The 22580-nt window shown below is 41.1% G+C and overlaps 1 protein-coding gene across 3 annotated transcripts in view; it reads left to right on the top strand.

The window, feature by feature from the left end:
• The window catches only part of CPED1 (cadherin like and PC-esterase domain containing 1), a 151334-nt gene continuing 128754 nt past the window's right edge, over positions 1-22580 (top strand). Inside the window, exons 1-4 of one of the 3 annotated variants that reach the window (XM_065632078.1) lie at positions 1-203; positions 454-570; positions 676-1151; positions 12266-12452. In XM_065632078.1, the coding sequence (XP_065488150.1) occupies positions 900-1151; positions 12266-12452 (439 nt within the window). In that variant the 5' untranslated portion in view covers positions 1-203; positions 454-570; positions 676-899. Of the gene's footprint in view, positions 204-453; positions 571-675; positions 1152-12265; positions 12459-22580 lie in introns of all 3 variants that reach the window. The other 2 variants (XM_065632061.1, XM_065632070.1) reach the window with 2 other exon arrangements.

Here is a 22580-nt window from a genome sequence, read left to right as displayed (position 1 = left end):
TTTAGCCCCACCCTCTGAGCAGTCCAGCCTTTATTTATATGAAATCCGTGGTCCAACTGGCTTCAGATGGTGTGTGTATGTGCGTGTGCCTGCCTTCTGAGTGTGTGAGACGAGCTGGGATCATGAGCCAGGGTTGTTCCAAGTGGTTTTAATCAGCAGCCCATTAGAGGAGAACGGAAAACTTCTAACAGGATAAGAACTGAGTAAGTAAACCTAACTTTGAACTCGCAATCTGGACAAAACAAATGCAAACGAAAATCTTCATAGTCTGTCGGTTTTCAGATAAGTGATCACTTTTAGAGAGAAAGCTGTGCATGCTGACAGGAAGGAGGCAATTTAAAAGGACTGGAATGAAGGAAACTGTAAAAACAAAGTGGGAATTGAGAATACAAGAGAGAAAATAAACAGCAAACGATTGTTCACAAAGTTGGTACGCTCTCTTATTCTTTTCAGCTGTGGACAGGACGTGTTAAGCTTTAACCTCTTGCTTCCTTGGACCCTGCTGTCTGGCTGAGCAGTGCCTTCTGCGGAGGGGGTGAAGATTTCTGCTCCTCACCTGTCTGCCGGCAGGTCTGTTCTCCCGAGAGCGCGGTGCGGAGGAGCTCGCTGCGGATCCGCGCAGAGCGCCCACGGCACGCTGCCGTGTGCCCCCACTCACTTCTCCTTCCTTCACAGGTTGTTCCTGCACCCCCATGGGCCGGTACCTCCCAAGGCTCTGCTCCTCTGGAACCCGTGACTCCTTGCCAGGCACCAGGAAGGCGCTCAGCAACAGGAATGGGGAAAGCTCTCGCTAGTTTTGGGTAAAGCGTGCTTTTGACTTTTTTTACCCTGGCAAGACGTGGCTACTCGGACTGCATCTGCAATGTGGCAAAGGGTGAAGTGAGGACGGCGAAGAGGCCATGGTTTGCGGGCAAGTCCCCAGGTGCCGCAGGCTTTGTCGCCCTCGTCCCTTCCTTCTGGCCTTAGTGGTGGCCGTCTGTCTGTTCTGCCAGACCCTGACCCCTCTCATGACCAGCAGCATCCTTTCATCAGTCGTTACTGGGATTGCACCCAACAAACTGACTAAAACACGGCAAGGAAGATACAAGGAGGTCTCCCCAAGCAACATTCTCTGCTTCCCCCCTGGCGGTAACTCACAGACAGTGAAAAAGGTAAGTCAGCTGGAGCAGAGTGCTGAGCAATAATTAGCAAAATGAGGGGCAGCGAGCCTGGCAGGATCATCTGAGTCCAGCTAAAATTAGCCTGAGCTTGGAAGTCTGAGATCTGTATACAAACAAATGGGTGATCTAATGACAGCGGCATATGCGCAAGCACATCTCCATTACCAACTCCTCACTGTGGTGTTATTAACACAGTAATCCCGAAATCTGCAACCAAATCATGGCACTGCTCTGTGACTCCAGGGAGATTTCAGTGTGCTGCACAGACCATATTTTATCTTGGCTTTAGGAATCGGTTCAGAGGCTTTATGGTACAGGCTCATAAATCAAGAGACAGTGGGGTTCCATGAAAGTGACGGAGGCTGTTAATTAGCACTGGGGCTGCAGCTGCCTGTGTTAAAGTTATCTCCTGGTCTGTTTTGAACTTTACTGGGATTCTGCTGAGAAGCTGAATTTAACTGCATTTGAGAAATAAAAAAGTGCTTTTCAGGTTCTCAAATCACCCTATTTACTTTGGAATCTTTGTTCCACAAATTTTATTTTGTCCTTAGGTTACCTGACCTCATGTTTACTTTGTATAGGGTTCCTAGAATGTGCATTAAAACCGAACAAATGCAGACACTGTTATTTTAGTTGGAAAATGTGGTTTGTTAAATGGTCTAGACTGAGGTAGTTATTTTTACCCTGGAATCTGTGATCAGCACTAGCACAAATGTTTCAAGTTTTCTTCAGTCCTGTAGAGGGCTGCTAATAGACCAGCAGATAGCTCACAGTGAAATGATCATTATGCTGGCATTTTATATACAATTGTATCAGGACTATAAACATTTACCTGTGACTTCACAGTTTATGGACAGCATCCACGTAAAGCAGTCCACATTAAAAAAAAAAATATATAGAAGGTTGCTTTTTTGGTTAGATAGGGTTCACAGTCTGAAAGGTCAGCAATATTGATTTTAGGAGAGCAGTCATGAAGTGCATCTTCTGCAACAATTGAAAATAGATATGTGAAATAACTCTGGCATGAACTCTTTAAACTCAAGTCTTAAAAAATGGATTTTTTTCTTGTGAAGGTCAGAGAGGTTTTTCTTATAAATTGCAGAAATCTATGATGCATTTGTAAAAACTGTATATTTTAATGACTCTTTAGTACACTAGGTACCAAGATTTGGGTTTTTTCAACAGTGTGACATGAAGAATTACTACTTACAGGCAAATAATCACAACTGACAAGCGTTGGTCACATTGTGTTACAACTTTTGACACCTACAGTCCATTCCTTTTCACTCATTGCCATTGTAATGGCAAGAAACATTTCATATCTTACCTTGGACTACCTAAATTCTGTAAGAACTGGTGAAATAATGGCAAAGTTTTGCTAGCATGCTCTCTGTAATTTCTTCTTTCCCATTTTACCTGAGAAAAATGCAGATGGATGTCGAACTTGGTGCGCTGGCTGTTTGAAATGAGAAGGCAGCTCATGTTTTTACAACGTGCTGTGCTTACTGCTTTCCAGTGTGTGTGGTTGGATGCGACTATCACACGCACATGCTGAGCCTATAGTACAGATGTAAATGCGTATGTTAACCCTTATAGGTATGTTTTCCAGGGCTGTGCTACTCTAACACATTCCTCTTCAAGTTCTGAAGACCACCCATAGCTGGCTCCCTATTTGTCTTGAAAGTTTCCTCTAGAGCACGATGAACAAAATGTCTTGCACATGTTGGGATGTTACTCTAAGTTGTTCTCTGTTTCCAGAGAATACTCTGCTGGTTGTGTGGGCTGAATAATAATCTCAGGGAACAGAAAAAACAAACATCTCCAAAAATCTCTACCACTTTGCTTTGAAAGTGTGTTCTTGAACTGTGTGTTTTTGCCCACTGCTTATTCAGATAGCTGGACTGTTATCTTGCTTGATTTTATTGGGTACCCAGTAACATCTAAGGCAGATGTCATGGTTGAAACTTCACATTGTTTTATTTTACAGTCACGTGCCCACCCTCAGTAGCTAGTTCAGGAACAAGTTTTTATTAAAGCTCTGGTTTAAATCTTCATGTATAAATCTGAAAAAATACTTTAAAATGTATTTCAAAACATTCACATTCTTAATTAACTGGTCACACATGTATTCTTATTCTATAAATAGTCCAGCAAGTGAATTTATTAAAAAAAAAAAGATTGCACAGTTAAACAGTGACTAAAAGTAAACACTGCAACATGTCTTATGAAGACAAAGTTCATGAATAAACGTTAAGGCAAAGAAGACCCTGCTGGAGATAATATTCTTCAGATAACACCCAGTGTTTGTGGGTTTTGAGCCATAGCATCTGTCACACTGCAGAATCTCTTCTGACTGAGTAAAGGCAGGTTTAATTCTTGTTTCCTTCAGAGAAATAATCCGTATTGTGTTGAGCCTGCTGTGAGAATGTGGTTATGATTGTTATTGCATGAGTAAAATCCCCTTACAAAGCCTGATAACTTCTCCATTAGCACTAAGTGTCTCAAAAATAGAAAAAAACCCCAAACTGGCGCCTCTTATGAGCCATGGGGGGAAGTGGAGGGAGGGACTGGAGGAAAAGTGCAGCTTTGCCACTGCATTTCTGATCTAAAAATTGGTCTCATTTTGGAAAGTTCCAGACAAATGTGGAAAAAGCATGGGGCTGGAAATTGCCAATTTGATCTGTAAATGTGTCATCCATGATGCCCTGGGATGGAACCACTATTGTCTTTTTTAAATTACAAAAATGCAGATTTCATCCATAGCCTGGAAGACCTGACAGAGCTCGTAGTACTTCTCTCTCAGGTATCACACATTACAGGAGTTTTAAAAGCTGCTGGAGAGCTGGTCCTGTAGCCTTATTTTCACATGAGCAGAGGTCAACATTTTATAGTGTAAAATTAAATGTTAATATCTGTAGCATGAAAAATAGAAGGCTTATTTCTGATTCTCCAATATTAAAGGCATTAGAGGGAGATATCACATCCAGCAGCAGGCTATCTTCAGGTTCAGCCATGCACTCTTACCTCTTGCATGACAAAATATTTGCAAATATATATAGTAAGGAGAACAGCTGGTGCTGTAGCATCAAAACTGAAATAGGTGTCAACAAAAAAAGCCCATACAAGCCCTGAGTGCAGGTTTGCCTACCATAATATTGTGCCAGAAATACCTTTGGTACCAGCCAGACGTAAAACCATTACACTCATATTAAGTAATTTGGCTCTGCTTCTCAGCCAGTTCTGAGAAGAGCTGATTAGCTGGTTACACTGTGTTTCCACTCTCTGAATTAATTCAGCCAGAGCCAAGTGAGGTGTCTCTGCACAGCAGGGCATTTTGCCCAGGTAGACATAGTACCTTTGCTGTTGTGGGGATGAAGTGAGACAGTATTGCTCATGTACCAGGCACTGCTTCAGCATCCTAGCTCTCAAACCATGGCCAATGGATAAGAAAATGAGATTTAAAATTTTAAGATGGGTCTTGAAGGATATTATTTCATGGATACTCAACAGAGTCTTGCTACCTCCCCTGACCATTTATGGCCACCTGAAAAAAAGGAAACAAACAAGATATGCAACTGATTATATGACAATTGCATGAGTGGATGTAGCTGGCATCTTAAGAAATGAAAGCTAATAGGTATGGTGAAAAAAGCTGTCTTCACTTTCAAGGCTCTCAACCTGTCAGTTATGTTTGGTGTAAAAGATATATTTCCACGAGGAGCTATAATGAAGTGAGCAAACAGCAAGAATGAGAAAAGGATTTTTATGGCTTTATTCTGAACCAATAACATATTGTTTACTGGCAGCAGACAGCATGAAAGAAGCAAGATAATGGCAGCTCGATGTGGCTGCATCTCAGAGATACTATGTAGGAGAAAAGAAAAAAGGGAAGGGAAGGGAAGGAAAGGAAATGGAAGAGAAAGGAAGGGAAGGGACGATTACAGGCTCAGGTACCTACATTTGAAAATTGGGAGTGAAATTCTTGGAAAGCTGAGAAATTGTTACTAGAACATCCAGAGCAGAATGATCCTCTCTTCACTTGAGTGCTCCACTGTATCTTGTCAGACCCAGAAAGCTGGACTTCATGGCCAATGGAAATAACTGCCTCTGATGCAAAAGTTGTGACTGAATGTAGACATTTAAAACAAATCTGTTGATCTTCATCCTCTAAAGACGTGTGTCTTGTTTTTCTATTGATTTTTCGGATAGAATACACTTGCTTCAGTCAGAAGAAGCAGGGTGGGAAGGGAGCAGGATAGGAGTGTCATGGAAGAAGGGATGGGGAAAGGAGGCACCGGCTGCGCCGAGATGGGAGGCAGAGCAGGGAGCTGTGGCTGCAAAGTAACGCTGTCCTCAGAGGGCACAGGAGAGGTTGTGCACAGAGGGCCCTGGATTTGTGCAGAAGAAGAGAAAAGGCGATGGGAATGGAAATGGAAAGAAAAGAAGACAAAGTCAGTGGGAACTTTGAAATGCAAATGTGCGAAAAAGGAGAAATGAAGCTAGATGATAGAATGAGGAGTGATTTTTGCTATTATGCGAAAATGGAGTGTGGTGAGAGCTCTGGATAGAAAAGATTGCATTATGCTTAATAAGGTTTGATACACTTTTAAAGTAAATTTAGTCTTTAAAAGGATACTTATTTCATAGAATATGGTACAGGCATGAGAACTCTCTTCTCATAAAAGAACAAACTACTTTGCTAGTATGAAACCTGTGGTAATAAAAAGCAATCGACAGACGGTGTGGTATCAGCAACTGGTTTCCTTGATATGATACCACATTCACATTGCACCCTATCAAAGCAGGACATTTTTTCCCCTTTTCAGTGTATTATAAAATGCAAAAGGCACTGAGGAAACAGCTATTTTTACTGCGCAGATATCTAGAGAAATGTTGGTGGTAAAGGGCAAGGCTATTGTAGCGGGCAGGAAAGAGGGGCAGGGTGGAGACTCTGCAGGAAGGGACCTTTGAGAAGGTTGGATGCATCAGCCGCAGATGGGAAATGGAGGCAGAACCTCACTCATACACTTCTTTGGAGCCTTTTCCTCAAAAGCAGCTCTTCTGACAACATGGAAGGATTGGCTAATCATCTGTTCTCAAGACAAGGCAGTTGGTAGCATGAACTACATGCAATCGTAAAGCAAAGGCATTTTGATAAAATAGCTCTGCACTTCTAGCTCTGAGAGCCGGTGATGACTATGCAAATAATTCCAGTTTTCCTCTTGGATTTACGAAGTCATCAAAAACCAAGAATCAAAGTAGTGCCAATAATCTAATTTCTCGTTCTGTATTGATTTAGCAAACAGTTAGAAGCAGAATTACATTCCAACCATTTCACTCTGCAACCCAGTCCTTTCTGATTAGGAAATCTAACAGAACATAAAGCCAATGCATTTAAATATCCTCCAGAAAGTGAAACAGGAAATTAACTTCTCTGTTACTTCTTGATACAGGAGCTAAGTGCACTTCAAATACAACAGTAGTATGAACAACCTACTATTTCTATGAACTTTTCTGCAAACATGAAAAAGAATTTAAAAGTCACATTTGGAATTAATAAAGGTCTGCACAGTCTTGTAAATGAATCACTCAGGGCATTAGAACCACATGCTAAGATTTTATAATCGCTCTTCTCATTAATGCTGTTTAATATTAGTGGAGTAGTTTCTAGGAATCCCACTCACGGATTTTTTGTAACGTTGTTGTGCTAGGTGGTATTTAGCAGCGCAGGCAGACCCACACTGTCCTTGCTGGCTGAATGGGAATTTAGGCAGTTCTCTGCCTATGAGGATCACTGGTAGGGCCAGTGTTGTTTACGTAAGCCTGGTTCTCTTTCCTGGTATTTCTGTTGCACGCCTCTTCATGCAAAGGCCTTTTGGTTTGCACAGTGGCTCATGTATCTCTTTTGCAGCAGCCCAGTTCCTGCAGAAAGCAGTGGGTTAAAGTAAGCTGCAGTCCAGTTGTTTGAACCTATTGGACAAGACCCTGAGAGTCTTGGCTAACTCAGTGTAAAAGACTGGCTGCCTGTAATCAACACGGGGACTAACGCCACCAGAACTGGGTAGCTGAAAAGATGATTCACAGTTTTTGAGTTCTTTCCTGAGAGAAGCTCAGGCAGGCATGAGTTGGGCCATTATTTTAGGAAGAAGAATTTTGTTTCTGCAGTTGAAGTGATGGTCAATGAAATTCTATGGCATCAGTTCAAACTGTATATTTGCTTCCCTGCCAGGCAGAGACAATGCATCAAAATTTATGGAATTATGCAATCTTCCTGGAATCTGAAAAAATGCCAAGGAACTGTTTTTCTCTCCTCAACTTGAAATATCTTTGCTATTTTCTTCTTGGCCAAAACAATGACAGTAATTATGTATCATAAGATTCTGTTACTGACCAAATTGTGGATTTTTGGATCAACCCAGAAATTCTGTACAATAGAGGAAGGCTTCAGAGACTAATACAATCAATTATATCTTTAGACATTCATAACCTAGAATTGGATAAACTGGTTTCAAGGAAAATGTCAAAACATTTTCTCTTTAACAGAACTTCACAGCTGTGTGGAACTTGCAGGCAGAGAGAACTAAGAACTGCAACTCAGATAATAGACGTCTATTTTCAGTCAGACGATGGTTATGTAATTCTTGAGCTTTCATATTACATAAACTGAACTGTTTATCTCATTCGTTAAGACCTCAAAGGAATACGCATTTGATTTGATAATTTTTAAAAAATCCATAATAAATTTTATGGAGCTGACTTTATTTTGTGATTTTGTGTTATTCTATAAACCGAAAGCAAAATTAAAAAATTCATTCTTATGCATTTTTATTTACTTTAGAGCCCATTGTGGTTTGTTTATAGCAGTTCTTAAGGCTGTGGATCGTGTGTAAAAGCCTATTGCACTAAAATGAGGTCAGTGACTCAGCTAACTGCAGTGGTTTGCAAGCTGTATGAGCAGGTATATCATGTCAAAGTTGACACAGGTCTCACCCTAAATCATCTGGGAAATCTCAGCTTTGCTGTAAAGCCTCATTAATTTCAGTGGAGACAGTCACACTATTCTCTAGGTAAGACATGGGCCACAGATGTTCTTTACCAACCCCTTTCACATAAGTTGTATTGAATCTGTAATAAACTGACCTGCTAACAAATAGCCTGAGACTTCAAACTGGGGAAGAGCTAAAAATGGTTAGGACACGAAAACATTTGGCCATTTAACAATTATTCTCAAATATACCAAATGTTCTGGATCCATTTTTTTTGGTCTAAGCCTACTGCACATTAAAGTTATAGAAATGCCAAAAAATCAGAACCATAAAATGTCAAAATATGTGAACAGCTTATTTTCATTTATTGCACTCTGCTTCTTTTATACCAGCTCTCTGCCCAGACTGTGTTTTTATGATTGAGAAACATTTTATAAAAAACAGCAGACTCTTTAAGTGTCTAAACATGACTGCTATTGCTATACTATTGGAAATTCTGAAATACATCCAGTAGTAACTAGATCAATATGGCCAGTGATGTAAGGCATTTTATAGAGAGGTTTGGAAAAAATTATGGAATCACTTGCTACAAATGTGCAGTTGGCCAGAATATTTTTTAATTCTGTGTAGCCAATGGTTAGTTCAAAACAAAACAAAACACAAAACACAAAACAAAACCACCCTACACTGCACGGGCTTGGCAAGAAAACAGAGAGGACATGTTGTATCTTGTAACCTGGACTGCAAATAGCTCTGAAAGGGCAGAGGAAATAAAGCTGGCAATGCTACACGTGGATCTCGAGCACGCACCATAAAAGGTGCTGAGCTACTTCATATTATTTAATAGTATCAGATTAGACCTCAGGTTAAGCTGTTAAATTTAGGACCCTGAATTGTCTCAATGTCCCAAAGATCCCGTCATAGATTTTTGGGAAGCTAGTGGATAAAAGTGCCTCATGCCCAGCGCCTGGGTGGCAGGAGGGGAGGCTGGGGGTGCAGGAGACCACGTCCCCGGGGAACCATCAGGAGGCTTTGGACACCGGCAGCCTGAGGAATTTTTACATGTCTCTGGCCTGTGTGTCCCAAGGAAAGGCCTCTGGGGCGGCTGGTGCTGTGCTCTGTGTGTGAGGGCCATGGCGAGCCCTGTGAGCCCATGGAAGGCGCCCAGTGGGAGCTGGCTGCTCTGTGGGCCCTGGGGAGCCACTCGGGCTGTTCGCCTTTGTGTTTTGTGGAAGTGACCTGGGTTACTGCCATTGCTTGAACTTCCCTCTTGAATATTTGCCATTGCCAAACTGAAGTGTTGTAAACATTTCTGCTAATCCCTGGGGAGCTGGGGAAGATGTGCCTGCATCAGCACTCACATGGAGGACGGAGGGAGAGCTCCCTTCCCCTGGGAGATCCCACCACAGCCGGGCTGAGACCAGCGTGTGGGGTCCCCAGGGCCCTGCCTGGTGGTTCCTGCCCCACTGTGCCCTGCTGGCCAGGCGGGGGGAGCAGTGAGGGGCACGGCTCGACCCAAACCTCACTGGCAGCCGGGGCCGCCAAGGGCCGTTGCACCAGGCTGCAAGGTGGCGGCCTGGCTGGGGTGCGCCCTGCCGGAGCTGACCTTGGAGTATTGCCTGCAGGGAGAAATAAAGTTGTTCCTGGGTGCTTGAGATAGGAGCTCTTCAAGTTTGTTTGCAGGAAAATGCTTAAGGAGTGGCACTGCTGGAGGCTTTGCTTTTGCGAAGAAAGGTGTGTTTTGGCAGCATGATAGAAGTGTGTTACCTGTCAGCGAGGAGGAGTGCACACAAAGTACCACCAAGTCCATGGCAGGACCCTGGCACCAGGCAGACAGCACCCTTGTCGCACCGGGAGGGACGGGAGCGGGACAAGCAAGAATCGCCGGCTAAAACTGGGCAGGGACGTGTCCTGGGCTGCAGCCCCTCTGTGCTCCTCATGTGTCCTTAGCTCACCCCGCGACACCGGCCCTTGCAGCACACGTGGGATGGAAAATCGGATTTGCTCGCAAAATAAAGTGAGAGGTGTCTCTATCCCCTGAGTCCCTTCCGCTATGCAAGTGAAATGGAAAGTGGGAAGTGTCCGGCTGGACTGCCTGGAGGGGGAGGGAGAGGGAGCAGAGCGGGGCGGGCTGGGGAAGGGCTGGATTTAGGAACAGGGAGGGGGGGAAATGGAGACGAAGGGCTGCCAGCGGCTGCTGGCGCTGCAGGACGGCAGGAAAGAGAGGAGACGGGGGAAAGGAGGGAGGAGCAAAAGCTGAAGAGGAAAGAATGGCGGGTGCTGTGGTGGGGAAGGGTGGTCTCTGCGACGCTCCGACGCTGTGCCCGCTGCCCAGTTAATGTGTTCTAAAGACGCTGGGAGGCCGACGCTGTGCCCGCTGCCCAGTTAATGTGTTCTAAAGACGCTGGGAGGCCGTGAGGACATTTGACAGGTTACCTAACGCAGTTCCTGTGACTTCACCCTGTGCTATTTGTGCTTCTTCCGGCCAGCATGTGACCAGTCTTTACTCAAATATCCCAGCGTCTAAAGTTGTTTTGGGTTGCACATTCAGCAGATACACATGGAGGACTCTGACAGTGTTGTATCGAGATATTTTTCAGGGTCCTTTCGTCGATGATGCTGACCCTTTCCACAGGGGATGTCTACTCTGGAGCAAAGCAGATGTGGCATTAGAGGCTCAGGGCTCTGAAATAGTTTGTGCTCCTCACTGCCACGGAGGAGCTTACACTTCGGCCAAGCGTAATGTAAATCTGCATCCTGCAACTGCAGAACAGACTGCTGAGAAGAGTGATTTTATCACTGGATCCCAGGCCTATAAACAACTAGACACATCTTGAATGACATTTGTTTATATCAAAGCGTCTGTCTCTTTTCAGTGTGGTCTGCTGTGCAAAAAATGGTGGTGCCTTGTTTGTGTAGCACTTCCTATGTCCAGTGATAAGCTTACTAAAATTAGAAGTTATGGAATAGCTTAGTTTTTAAAGGACCTACTGCTGACTACTGCTAGGTTGAAATAAATGAATTTAACAAGAACTAATTTCATGTCCTGAACTGAATCCCTTAAGTGCTGGTATATTTCAATCCTAAAGACAAATACTTTTCAACAAAAGAAAATCTTATCTATTAATGGTGTTACTTCAGATATTAGTGACCCGTTTCCCACAGGAAGCATCCAATTTTTATGCCTTATGTAAAATGTAAGATGTAAAATACCCCCTGATTACAGTGACCCTGTAATTCACTCTGCAGTACTTAATGTCCAGCTCATGCCATCTCTGTGTGTTTGGAGTAGCTCTCTTCCATTTTTCCTTGCAAGAAGCTCATATTCCAGGCTTTCATACAGAGGAAGGGTTTCCTCTAGATGCCTTTGCCCCTAGACACTATGTGGGAAGACAGTGAATGATAGACTATCCAAGAATTCCTTGGGATTCATTGCAGACATCGTATACCTTTCCACTTGCTCCTATATACAGGTCTCTCTGTCAGTCCTCCTGGACTGGATTGTGTTGGACTGATAAGGTAATAAGGTACTGACAAGATTACATTTAATTTTCTAGAGGCACAGCAACCTGCAGTACTGTTTAAGATTCCTCTACATGCTTTTACCTCAGTACTCTTCTTATGTTTCTTAATCATGCTGCACAGCAGAACTCAGACCCCTGCACTTATCTTCTGCATAAGAGCCATGTTCCTTGGAACAGTGAACATGGATCCCATCAAACCTTCTCTGCTAGGTGACCCACAGGTCAGCCTCAGGCCACGGTTAAAGTCACCTGGCAAGTACTGTTACCAGCTCACCAGAGCAGGCCAGATTTTAGCTAAAGGTGTTTCCATGAAGGGAAGACCACAGCTTAAAGACCCTCCATTGCTACCCTGAGCTTTCAAACCCTTGCAATATCAGTCCAAAATGAAGGTAGAAAAAACAGAGAGGCAGACAAAATGGAATATGTGGTCAGAAGTCCCTGATATAAAAAGAATTCTTAATTATACCAGAAATATTTCCTAGATTGTCACAGTAAGTTACTAGTATCTTTTTTGGTGAAAAATAACAACTATATGTTAGACTGCTGAGGAGTGTCCTATTGTACGACCATGGTCTTTTCATTGTGTTTGCTGCAGATCGACGACTCCATTCTCCAGTACTTCGGAAGCCGTACAAGAAAAGCAGTTCTGTACGCACCTCCTGCCCACCGAGAGACTGACCGCCAGCTCTGCCAGCGCATCCTCACAAAACATGGATATACAGTCACTGTCCTTGAAGACAGGAGACTGGTGGAAGATCCCAGGCATGAGGGCCCTTATCACAGTAAGAGTAATTGGCTTTAGTTAATTCAGTAGTTACTAAATATTAGCTATTGATCCAGCATTCTTCCACAGAGGTAAAACTTATAAACTCTTGGTGCAAGTAAGGATAGAAGCCAAATTTTAGCCCTTCTCAATTGTGCAGTTAATTTTCCACAATTAGATGATTCTTCCATTAGATATATCCCTCTGTAAAAAAAATGCAGCAAGGTGATTCATTATAGTCTTGACAACCAAATCACATCAGTGTGTTTCCTGATGACTTCTCATAACAACTTCCTCCATATAACTGAGTGGTTTTCAGTAGAGCATTTAGTACCAAAACACAAACCTGCTACATTTGGTTCTTTCTCATTTTTTCTCTTAAAGAAAAGCTGTATGCTCCTTCCTCCAGTAATGCTTTGATTGTTCTGTAAGCTTGTTAAAGAAGATGATGCAGAAGAAGTACATTTTGCGCTTGCTGCAGAGCTGGGGTAAATTACTCCTGGTTCTTAGTTCCTGTTGAAATTTTATCCACAGCTAAAGCAGGCTGCTGAGGAAACAGCTTGATCTCTTGCACAAGAGACTAGCTTTGTGTTGCAGTTGTACTGTGCCTGATAGAGGAGCTGATCATGTTTAAGACCTTAGAGGCATGAACTGAAACCATGATCTCAATTTGATCTTCCGTTGGAAGTCAATTTTGGAACTGGAAGACTGAAAAAAGTACACAGGCCACCATTCTGTCAGTAGAAAAATGGTATGGTTGGTCACTTCTCATGCTAAAGGGATTGCTGCTTGCATCATTCAGGCTTGCAATACATGCCTGGCTTTACGAGAGAGCTCAGTTTTGCTTTGTTCTTTAACCAATCAGAGTAGTTTCATAGATGAAAAACATAATAACTTAGCATGCTGGAGGCTGCTCAAAATTCCACCAGTAATTTCAAGTTTCTTTAAGAAACTTTCTTGAAAATTAGGTACATGCACTTTTCTTGGCAGGCTGTACCAAGAACTGGTAAACTGTCTTCACCCCACTCCTTTATTTTAATCTGGTTTCATAGGCACCTTTCAGCCACTTCTTGCCTTGAGTACTTTCCATCTCAGAGTGACATGACACATTGTGTCTGGAGGCTTTGCTAATGTCAAATGTGCTGCAGAGAAAAGATGGCATCTCTGGGGACCATGTGCATCATCTCTGTGAAATACTTTTGTTTCAAATGGCCAAGGAAGTGGGTACCCAAAAATCAGTTATGACAGAAAAAAAATGACTGTACTAGATTTTGCTACAGTGATCAGCTCAGGTTGAAGTTCTCCAATACAGGTTTTTACCCTCCAAACACTGCCTCTGCAGAGACAAACTTAACTGTGGGTATTCATATTTTACAAGATAGCACCAGTACTTCCCATAGTATTTTCCCAGGAATGAAAAAAAAAAATGAAAAGGTTTTAAAAATTTTCCAGGAACATCCTATAGCTTCCAGCAGATGTTGAAGTATGTAAAAAAGTCAAATGCTTTCCAATTTAAGGTAAAGAGTAAGACTCTACTAATTCCACTCCATGGCAACATAAGTCTGCCTTTAACTATTCCCTGGATTATGTAAGCACCTAGCTTTAAGGTTATGTTTTAAAACCAAGAAGTAAGTAAAAGAGCAAGTACGCATAGTAAACCAATGATCTTTTCTTAGAACTACACAAGTTATGCTAAAAGTTGTTTTTCTTTGTCAGTAGCTGATGGAGTTTACTGTTCTGGATGGGATAGTACTCCTTATTTTGGAGAAGGGTATTTTGAGCTATGGTTTGTCATAATATTTTCCTGATAGAAGTGTTATAAATTATTAAAAAATATGCTCCTTGAAGCCTCTATTAAACAGATATAATGGACTGAGAAACATAGATCATGAGTGTTGTGAAAAATCTATAAAAAGAGTCATTCCTTCTTACTTATTATGATTTAGCAGCTCTATCTGGTGCTTTTATTTTTGTGCAGTCTGTCTTACTCATGTATCTTTCAAAGTTCACTCTAATTTTGAAAGGATTTTTTGTTTAGAATGGCTGAGAGCCAGGACTCTAGCTGGAGTCATATATGGAAAAAAATTCACCACAAAACATTCCTAACTTTTTTGTGCTGGTCCGCTATTAATTTTGGGACCAGTTCTGCTCCCATTTGAAGCCCAAATGTGACAGGTCTACACACCGACTTTCCAGAGAGATGCTCCACACCTGGGCTGTAGCACCATGTTGAGTTCATTGACATCAAAGAGAAACATCAGGAGAATAGTTTTCTTCAGTGGAAACCTTTCACTTCTTACAGACCAACTAAAACATTTTGAGTTTTGGTAACTGGAAGATAGTTGGCTAAAAAGAGAAAGGATACATTTTTTTTTCATGGCAAAGAGACTGTGGTTTATGGGTTTCCTATGAAAAATCCATACAGATGTGTTCTGCAGCAAAACATAAATTATTTAAACCCCTAATTTTTCACTGAAAAATAGCTTTGTCAGTAAATTCTCAAGCAGCTTTACTTGAACAAAAGGTAGCTGTGCTTTCACCATTCCTTAGCAATTAAACCCACATGGGGGGAAAAGACAGAACTGATGATATCTGTGCCTGCTCTGAGCTATTTGAGTCTTGCTTTTGCGGCAGTCCTAAAGGAGCCAGTTTTGCTGTAAGGTTTAACACATCTTTTAGTTGGCTGCTGGGATGGAGATGGAAAGGTGGTACTGTGTTAGTAGAATACGATGGGATGGTCAGGTTTTGTGGGGAGCTGGGATTGCCACCTTGGGCATATAGCTGCTGCTGAGGTAGATCTGTTTAAGCACGGTCAGTATCTCCAGTATCTGTGGTAAGTCCATCGTGGATTCAGTTCAAATGAAGTTGGATGACAGCTGAGGAGAAAGACATCATGTTGTATTGGCCAGCACATCTATAAATTGCACACTCGTTTTGTTTGCCAGCTAGGCAGAAGAAGGTGTACTTGGTGTGTTGTCCCTTCCTACTCCTTTTTTTTTTTTTTTTTTAAATGCAAGACTCTGCTCATAGAGACATAGCCTCTGTGACATGTTCTGCCTTTGCTGTAGCCTGTGGTCATGTTTGAAACCAATGTCACACTGCTTCACAGAAAATAATAAAAGGGTCAGAAGGAGGTGAGAGAAAGCCCCACACATCTGGGCTTTCTCCTGGGAGCTTTTCTGTGGTGAGCCGCACAAGCCGCAGACCTTCCTTCCCTCAGCCCAGCTCAGAGCTGCGCTGTTCTGCCAGAGGTGAGTGGGGTGAGCTGCCTGGCTTCAGAGCACCCTTAGGTCCTCCCAGAGAAGAACTTTCCAAATATTTTTCAGGGTCTTCTGCCCTCTCCCCTGTCCTTCCAGTCCAAGCAGCTCTCACCTCTGGGGCCATAGCAAAGATTAACAGGACCTGTGTGTCCCTCTGGCTCTGTGATGCCCTGCCAACATTTTAACAGGAAAGTTTTATCTCGGAAATTTGTTGCACTAAAATGCATTTCTGCCCTCCAAAAATGGTGTTCCCTAGTTGCTGTCTGCTGCCTGAACCTTTCCTGAATTCCTTATTTTCTAAGAGAAATAAACCGCTTCTATCTTTATTTTTGGAGCCATCAGTTTTTCTGTCCTTTGCTCAGTGTGCCTGCCTCATTAGTCAATGGTGACCCTCCCTTAACAGGCATTTCTCAATTCTTCACCTTTGCTAATAGTTACACAAATCTCAGAAAACTGCAGGCTCTGAAAAACATGTACAGTTGTATGCTACAAATCTGACCAGCCAGTTTTAATTCATTCTGCAATAACAAGCAGAATTCGGTTGTTACCGCTAGCTTTTGGAATAGAAAACATTCTGCATAACTTTAATGACAGCCAGTCAGTTTGGCCATGGAAAAAAGCACATCTATTCCGGCTGCTGGCAAACCGAGTACAATGTAACATTATATGCTCCCTGCTGCCTTAGAATGTTAATTTTAATAATCTGGTGGAAGTTTGTGCAATTGCAATGGGTGACTTTAAAAAAAGAATCATAAACCATTTTCATAGTATTGATTTTGCACGAGCATTTCCTACTTTTATAGTACTATATTTAAGCATTTAAAATTTCCTATGGCTTCTGTTTGCAGTTTGAGTGACATCCACTGAAGATGAAATTTTAACCATGCCATTGAAAGATCATTAGAGTACATATATTGATTTGAGGGTTTTTTGTGGTTTATTGTTCCACAGCATATATATAAGATATATATATATATTGCAAAGAACATTAGATCTGAAGTTATTTCCTCTGCTGACTTTCTCAATATGCACTGAATTTTGTTCTTTTTTCTGCCATTTTCGGAGCATGCTGTGTTTAAGCACTTGGCTGTGTAAATTAAGCCCTGGTTCCAGCAACAAACTATGAGGATGATCTGGCTTTTTGCAGATGTGGGAGCGGTGCTTGGGTGGAGCTGCTCCAATAACAGGAAGGGATGAGTGAGGCAACAGACCCGTGGGAGCAAATCTTGGCCCTTCTCTTTGTGTGCTGGGTCAAGAGATCTGTCTGGCATTTAAGGTGGCATCTCATGGCATTACTTACCTATTAGGGCAAGGAGTGAATAACGTCTCATTGTTAAGGCAACCTGAATATATTCAGATGTAACTAATTTTTCTGTAAAATGTTGATTTGAGAATTGTTGTATTGTTACGGCAGATATGGCCTCTGCTGCGTCCCTCTTTGGCTCTCTACAGGGGGTTTTGTTGCTTCCTTGTACCCAGTGGTTTCTCCCTGTAAAAGCTGCTGCTTGGGGAATGTCAGGAAGCATCAGCCTCAGCAGCAAGCACAGGTATTCAGCAGACATGGAGTGATGCCACTTGCAGGTTTCTGTCTCTGACTGGATGGTCCATGACTGAAGAAGCAGCTGGGGACAAATAAAAGAAAATTTCGCTTTGATTCTCCCAAAAAGCAATTTTCCAAGTCAGTCTTTGTCAATTTTTCATTTTGGGTTGCTGGATGTCCTTTGGCAAAATTGTTCTTTAAAGGAAATCTACATTTTCCATGGGATGAAAATGTCAGTCTCTGTTCACTTCTGTTCACTGTAGGACTAGGAGGCAGAGAAATGTTGCCACGCCAGAGTTAGAGATGGAGAAACTAGGATAAAAACCATATGAGTCACTGTCAGAACTAGGATGAAATGCACACTACTTGCTGTATATCTTTATGCTATTCCTTTAGTATATTGTATCACCTCTAGTATTCCTCACTATTCATACTTTTGACCAGAGGCTAAATCAGCAAAAGAATCAGCTTAATTGCTGACATCTGGCCACCAGTAAGGTAGGAACTTACAGAAGTGCTACTTCATAAGTGCAGCCAGTAATAGTTTCCTCAGGGCTGCTAATTAGTCGGGAGAATAAAGTACAGCCACGGGTTTCAGAGGCCCCCAGGGCCATGTCTGGTGACTGTCAGACATTTGTTTTTCATTTTCCAAGGCATACTATGTCAGCAAAAGTAGTCAGAATTAGAGGAGGTGATAGAGACAGGAGGACACAGTGATGCTCTTTCTTCAGTGAGTGTGAAGACTGGTATGACTTGGGGAACAGAGGTATTTGTCAATGTAAAATATTTTAAAAGTCTGCTCCCGAGGAAAGAAGAACAATCTGTTCTTCATTCCTATGGTAAATAGGACATGAAGTACTACAGCAACCAAGTTTGTTTAGATATTAGGAAAGATGTTTTGGGGGCAAGGCTAATGAAGTAATAAAATGTATCCCCTGGAGCTGTGGAGCACTCAATCTCAGAGGTCTTGAAATATTAGATAAAGAGATTTTATTTGGTGTATTTTGTCCCCTTGTGGGGTAGCAAGATGGACTTACAGATTTCTTGAAGTCTATGACCAGCCTTGAGAAAATGAGGCAGATAGAAACTAGAGAGAAACTAAAAAGGGAAAACATAGTGATTTCTAAAGCAGGTGGAGAGATTTCAGGTACAAATGAGCTGTGTTGACTCAGGGCTTTAACTGAACAATATGTAGTTTACAGCATCTTCTTAAAATGCAAAATATAATTAAAAAAAAATCCAAATCTATGAGAAAATATTCCTGACAGGAGCAGGGAAAAGGGAAGGGAGCACAATGTCAGTGGTGTATAGCCAGCTGAAGTTTGAGGACATAGAAAGCAAATAACATAATCTGAAAAAGGGATGTTTTCATGGAATGGCATGTAAAAATCAGTGCTAAGAGAAGATCTAAATCTTCTCCCTTAGTGAGTGGTTTTCTACGGAGTTTGAAATACATTAGCAGGAGTAGGTAGCATTAGTTCTAGCTTTAATTTTATTTCATTTTTTATTTTTAATTGTTCAGAGTAAAGTTAGGAGGAAACTCTACTTGCTGTTTGTTACAGCCTCAGACAAGTTTCCATGAAGCCCAACTAACTTTAGCAAACAATTACAAAGAGTAAAAGCCTCAAGGAAAATTGCTGGTGTGTTCTGTAAACATCTGGTTGCCATTTTCAATTACAAAGACCAACCCACTGAAGGAAGCAGTTTAGTTTTTTTGGAACAGAAATGGGACACTGGAGTTTTTGTTCTTTTTCATAGTGGAGAGTAAAGGAAATGTCAGGAATAGAGAGGTCACTAGATGCTCAGCTTTTATAAATACAAAAGTCTCTGAGAAAATTAAAGTAAATTGAAATCAGGTTCTGAAAGTGTAAACAACCCTGTGGAGGTAAGGTTAAATAAGCAGGACTGGAGATCCTAGCATGCCAGCAAAAGCACAAGATCGTTCTGTCATAAGTAAGTAATTTAAAATATTGTGCAAAATAACAATGGTGAGGATAGCTACAGAAGTATTTGGTGGATTACCATACAAATACATGTATATCTTCAAATCTAGCAGATAAAGATTCTCTTCCAAAAATCATTTTGGCTGTTGATACAAATATATAGCTGACAGTATGCAAAACTAGTTGGTTTCCTAATGCAAAATGTGTGTCATGTGAAGCCTGTGCAAAGTTTTGACAAGTAAAATATACGTTTCAGAAGCATTCCTTTTGTATGTGGTTGAGTAAGGAACTTCTTAAACAAGATAAATAGGTAGAAATGTGATCCTTGGAGCATACAGATTTACAAGCACACTTAGTGTTCATTAGATTTTTTCTGCTTCCTTAAAATGAAAGTTCATGTAGTTTTAGGAAGAAAATGTGTACCAGAAACATACACTGTCTTGATCACATTTTAATTTTGCTTCTAGAAATTAAGCCTGGGTATTTGCCATACAGTTGAAAGTGGATGCCTAATCTCATGCTGCAGACATCATTGGTTTCAGTACAAAATACAGCAGTTTCTGACAAACTAAAATAAACGCTGCTCTCTGATGGGATGCTGTGGTTTCTTGTTAGATAATCTAAATGCATTGTATAGTTTTCTGAACAATATGTATTCTCTTTCCTAATTATTAGCAGAACACATTTATGGTTTTCTAGCAGAAGATCACAGAGACTGTTTCTTTCTATCACTAAAATAAACCGTCTGTAGAATTGTACTAAAAACCCTGTTTCAAATGGACTCTTTTGCTTGAGGAAATAAATTCTTTATTTGTTCATAACAAAAGCATAAGGACATTGAACTTTGTCACGTTAAAACCAAAATATAGCATTTAGTCATAAAGTTACCAAACATACCTTTCTTCCAATGTTCTTTTTAGTCATATAAACAGAACATGCAGTCCAGTGGAGAGTGGTATTTATTGGGCTGACTTAGAACTTACAATAATGAAAATGTTACACGCTGATTACACAATGAGCTAAAATTAAAACTTTGCTGGAATAAATTATGTCATGTGAATAGAATGTGAAAAACACCAGTGTCCAGGCAGATACACGTTGGCCAAAGGAAAGCAACAGTGTGCGCATCCACTGAAATTAAATAAATACAAGGGATTAAGGTGTAAGTGCGTGAGCTTTATAGTATGCTAGAAACATGCAAATCTTATATAAGGGTTCGAGGTAATATTTTGTAAATGTAGCCTAGGGGATAAAAAGTCAACAGCAGGTAATTGCTTATTCAAGTATTTTTAAAATGCTTCCCTGTAAGAAATGAGTCCTGGCTCTGATAGGGTTCAAGCAGAGACTCTGGTTTATAAATATATATGTCTGTTCTTAAATGTCAGATGATTGTCTAATAATACAGATGCTGGGAGAATGGCAGTAAGGCTGGCCAGAAGCCAGCGGCAGACCCTCCAGAGCGCTCTGTCGAAGGCGCTGCCGCGTTGGTGCTGCCCGCTGTTCTGGCTGCTAGGAGCTCTGCACCCTTTCTGATGCACTCCCTGGCTCTGCGCCCTGGTCAGCTGTGATGAGAAGTGTGCTGTCTTTCATCATTGTGCTCCCATTTTACGTAGAGGCGTTACATACCGCTGAAACCAAACCTTTTTTTCTTTTTTTTTTTTTTTTTTAGCTACTGTGATTTTGGTTCAGACAGCAAAAAGCTAATCCACTGTGTGGGCCTTCATTGTAATTTCCAGCCATCCCACTCCATTCCTAGGTTCAGATTCCAACTTTCTCCAGCTGCATCCACTTTCAGCTGACAGCTCTTCTGACTGTTGCATCCCAAAAATGCCCCAGACATCAAAAGTGCAGGAGCCACCCACGGGTTAGAACATATCTCTGAAAATTTCACACACTGTATTGTTTTTGCACTGGCTTATTTTACATCAAATGGGAACCTTGCCTTCATGAGGACACTGATTTTTCTACCCTTCTGATGTTCATTATAATCCCTCAATCTTGACTTTTCAATGTAATATTGAATATTCTTTTATTTGCCTGCTGAGGTTGTCCATTTGGAGGTAACCCTAGTTAGCATGGATGTTGAAGAGAAAGGAAGATTCTCTGACGTACTCAGAAATCAAAACTATCCCTCAGTTTCAAGTCGGTCACGAGACCTTTCAGATTTCTAAAAAAAAAAAATGTACAGAAGTGGCACCTTCTCTTTGATTAGAAATAATATATAAATATATATATATATATAATTTCTGTCATTTCTGGCAGCCATGTTTCCTTAAAAAACAATGTCTGTTTTTAACAACAGAAAGACAAAATATGGAATGGATTTGGACTAAGAAGTAAGAAAGGATTTGAAATGGAGATGAGCAACCTTAACTGGTAACAAGAATAAAAAAATATAGTCTAAACATATTCCCTTGAGGATGCCTCATGTAGGTAAAATATATTCAGACCTTGAATGCGGGAAGGACAGAAGAGCTGAGTGGTATGCATTTTGGAAAGTTTGAAACAAATGATTCAAGGCATAAAATGTTTCTATAACAAGCTCATTGTTGTAATGACTTTGTTTCTGGCATTTGTGGTAATCCTTTCCAAAATAAATATTTAGCTATAAAAATGAGTTTCATTTTTAATTTATAGCAACTACTACAAGTGTGTATGAACGTAGAATATACTATGGGGTTTTTTGCATTATGTAAATGCAAGAAGAATCTGGCAGAATCACGGTTGTGTTAGATCTGACAGAATACAGCTCTATTGATCAATTTTTTGCAAAAGGACTTTTAGCGTAAAATGGTAAAAGACAAAACCATTTTTTCTTTATTTGGAAGAAAGACACTGTTTGCTACAATTATTTTTTTCTTTCTTTCTTTCTTTTTTTTTTAATTTTTCTTCCCCAAGAGATTAAATACAAAACCTGTCAACATATTGAAGTACTTTGTTAAACAGGCTGATAAACTAAGAACAAGACTTAGCTATTTTGGACCAGATCAAGAAGTAAAGTATTTGTCTAAATAGGAATGAGGAATTTAATTTATTTATTTTTTTTTCCATCTGGCTTCAGCAACTCTGTCTCAAAAAAATATAAAAGCCCTCACTCTGGATTTCACAGCCACAGTGAGGCTAAGTATCACTGGGACCTTTCCAGAAGTCAGTCTTCAACAAAAAATAATTGAGGTAATTTTCTGAGTAGGGCTGAAGACATGGACTTTAAATACATACAGTTTGGCACATGTTAACCCCATTTTTACTTGGAATGAAGTGCTACAGCTTTAGAAAAAAAAGGTTAGAGGACCCTTGGAGAAAGCTCTAAGAATAGAAAGAAAAAAGTACTCACGAAAGTACACAGAAGGTAACTGTAGACCAGTTAGGCTGCCCTCTTTATGACAGGATGGTGTGTGAGGTAG

Source organism: Caloenas nicobarica, chromosome 1 (genome assembly GCF_036013445.1).
Source record: "Caloenas nicobarica isolate bCalNic1 chromosome 1, bCalNic1.hap1, whole genome shotgun sequence".
NCBI lineage: Eukaryota > Metazoa > Chordata > Aves > Columbiformes > Columbidae > Caloenas > Caloenas nicobarica.
Note: the sequence above shows the minus strand (reverse complement) of the source record. Positions and strands in the feature narration are given on the sequence as shown.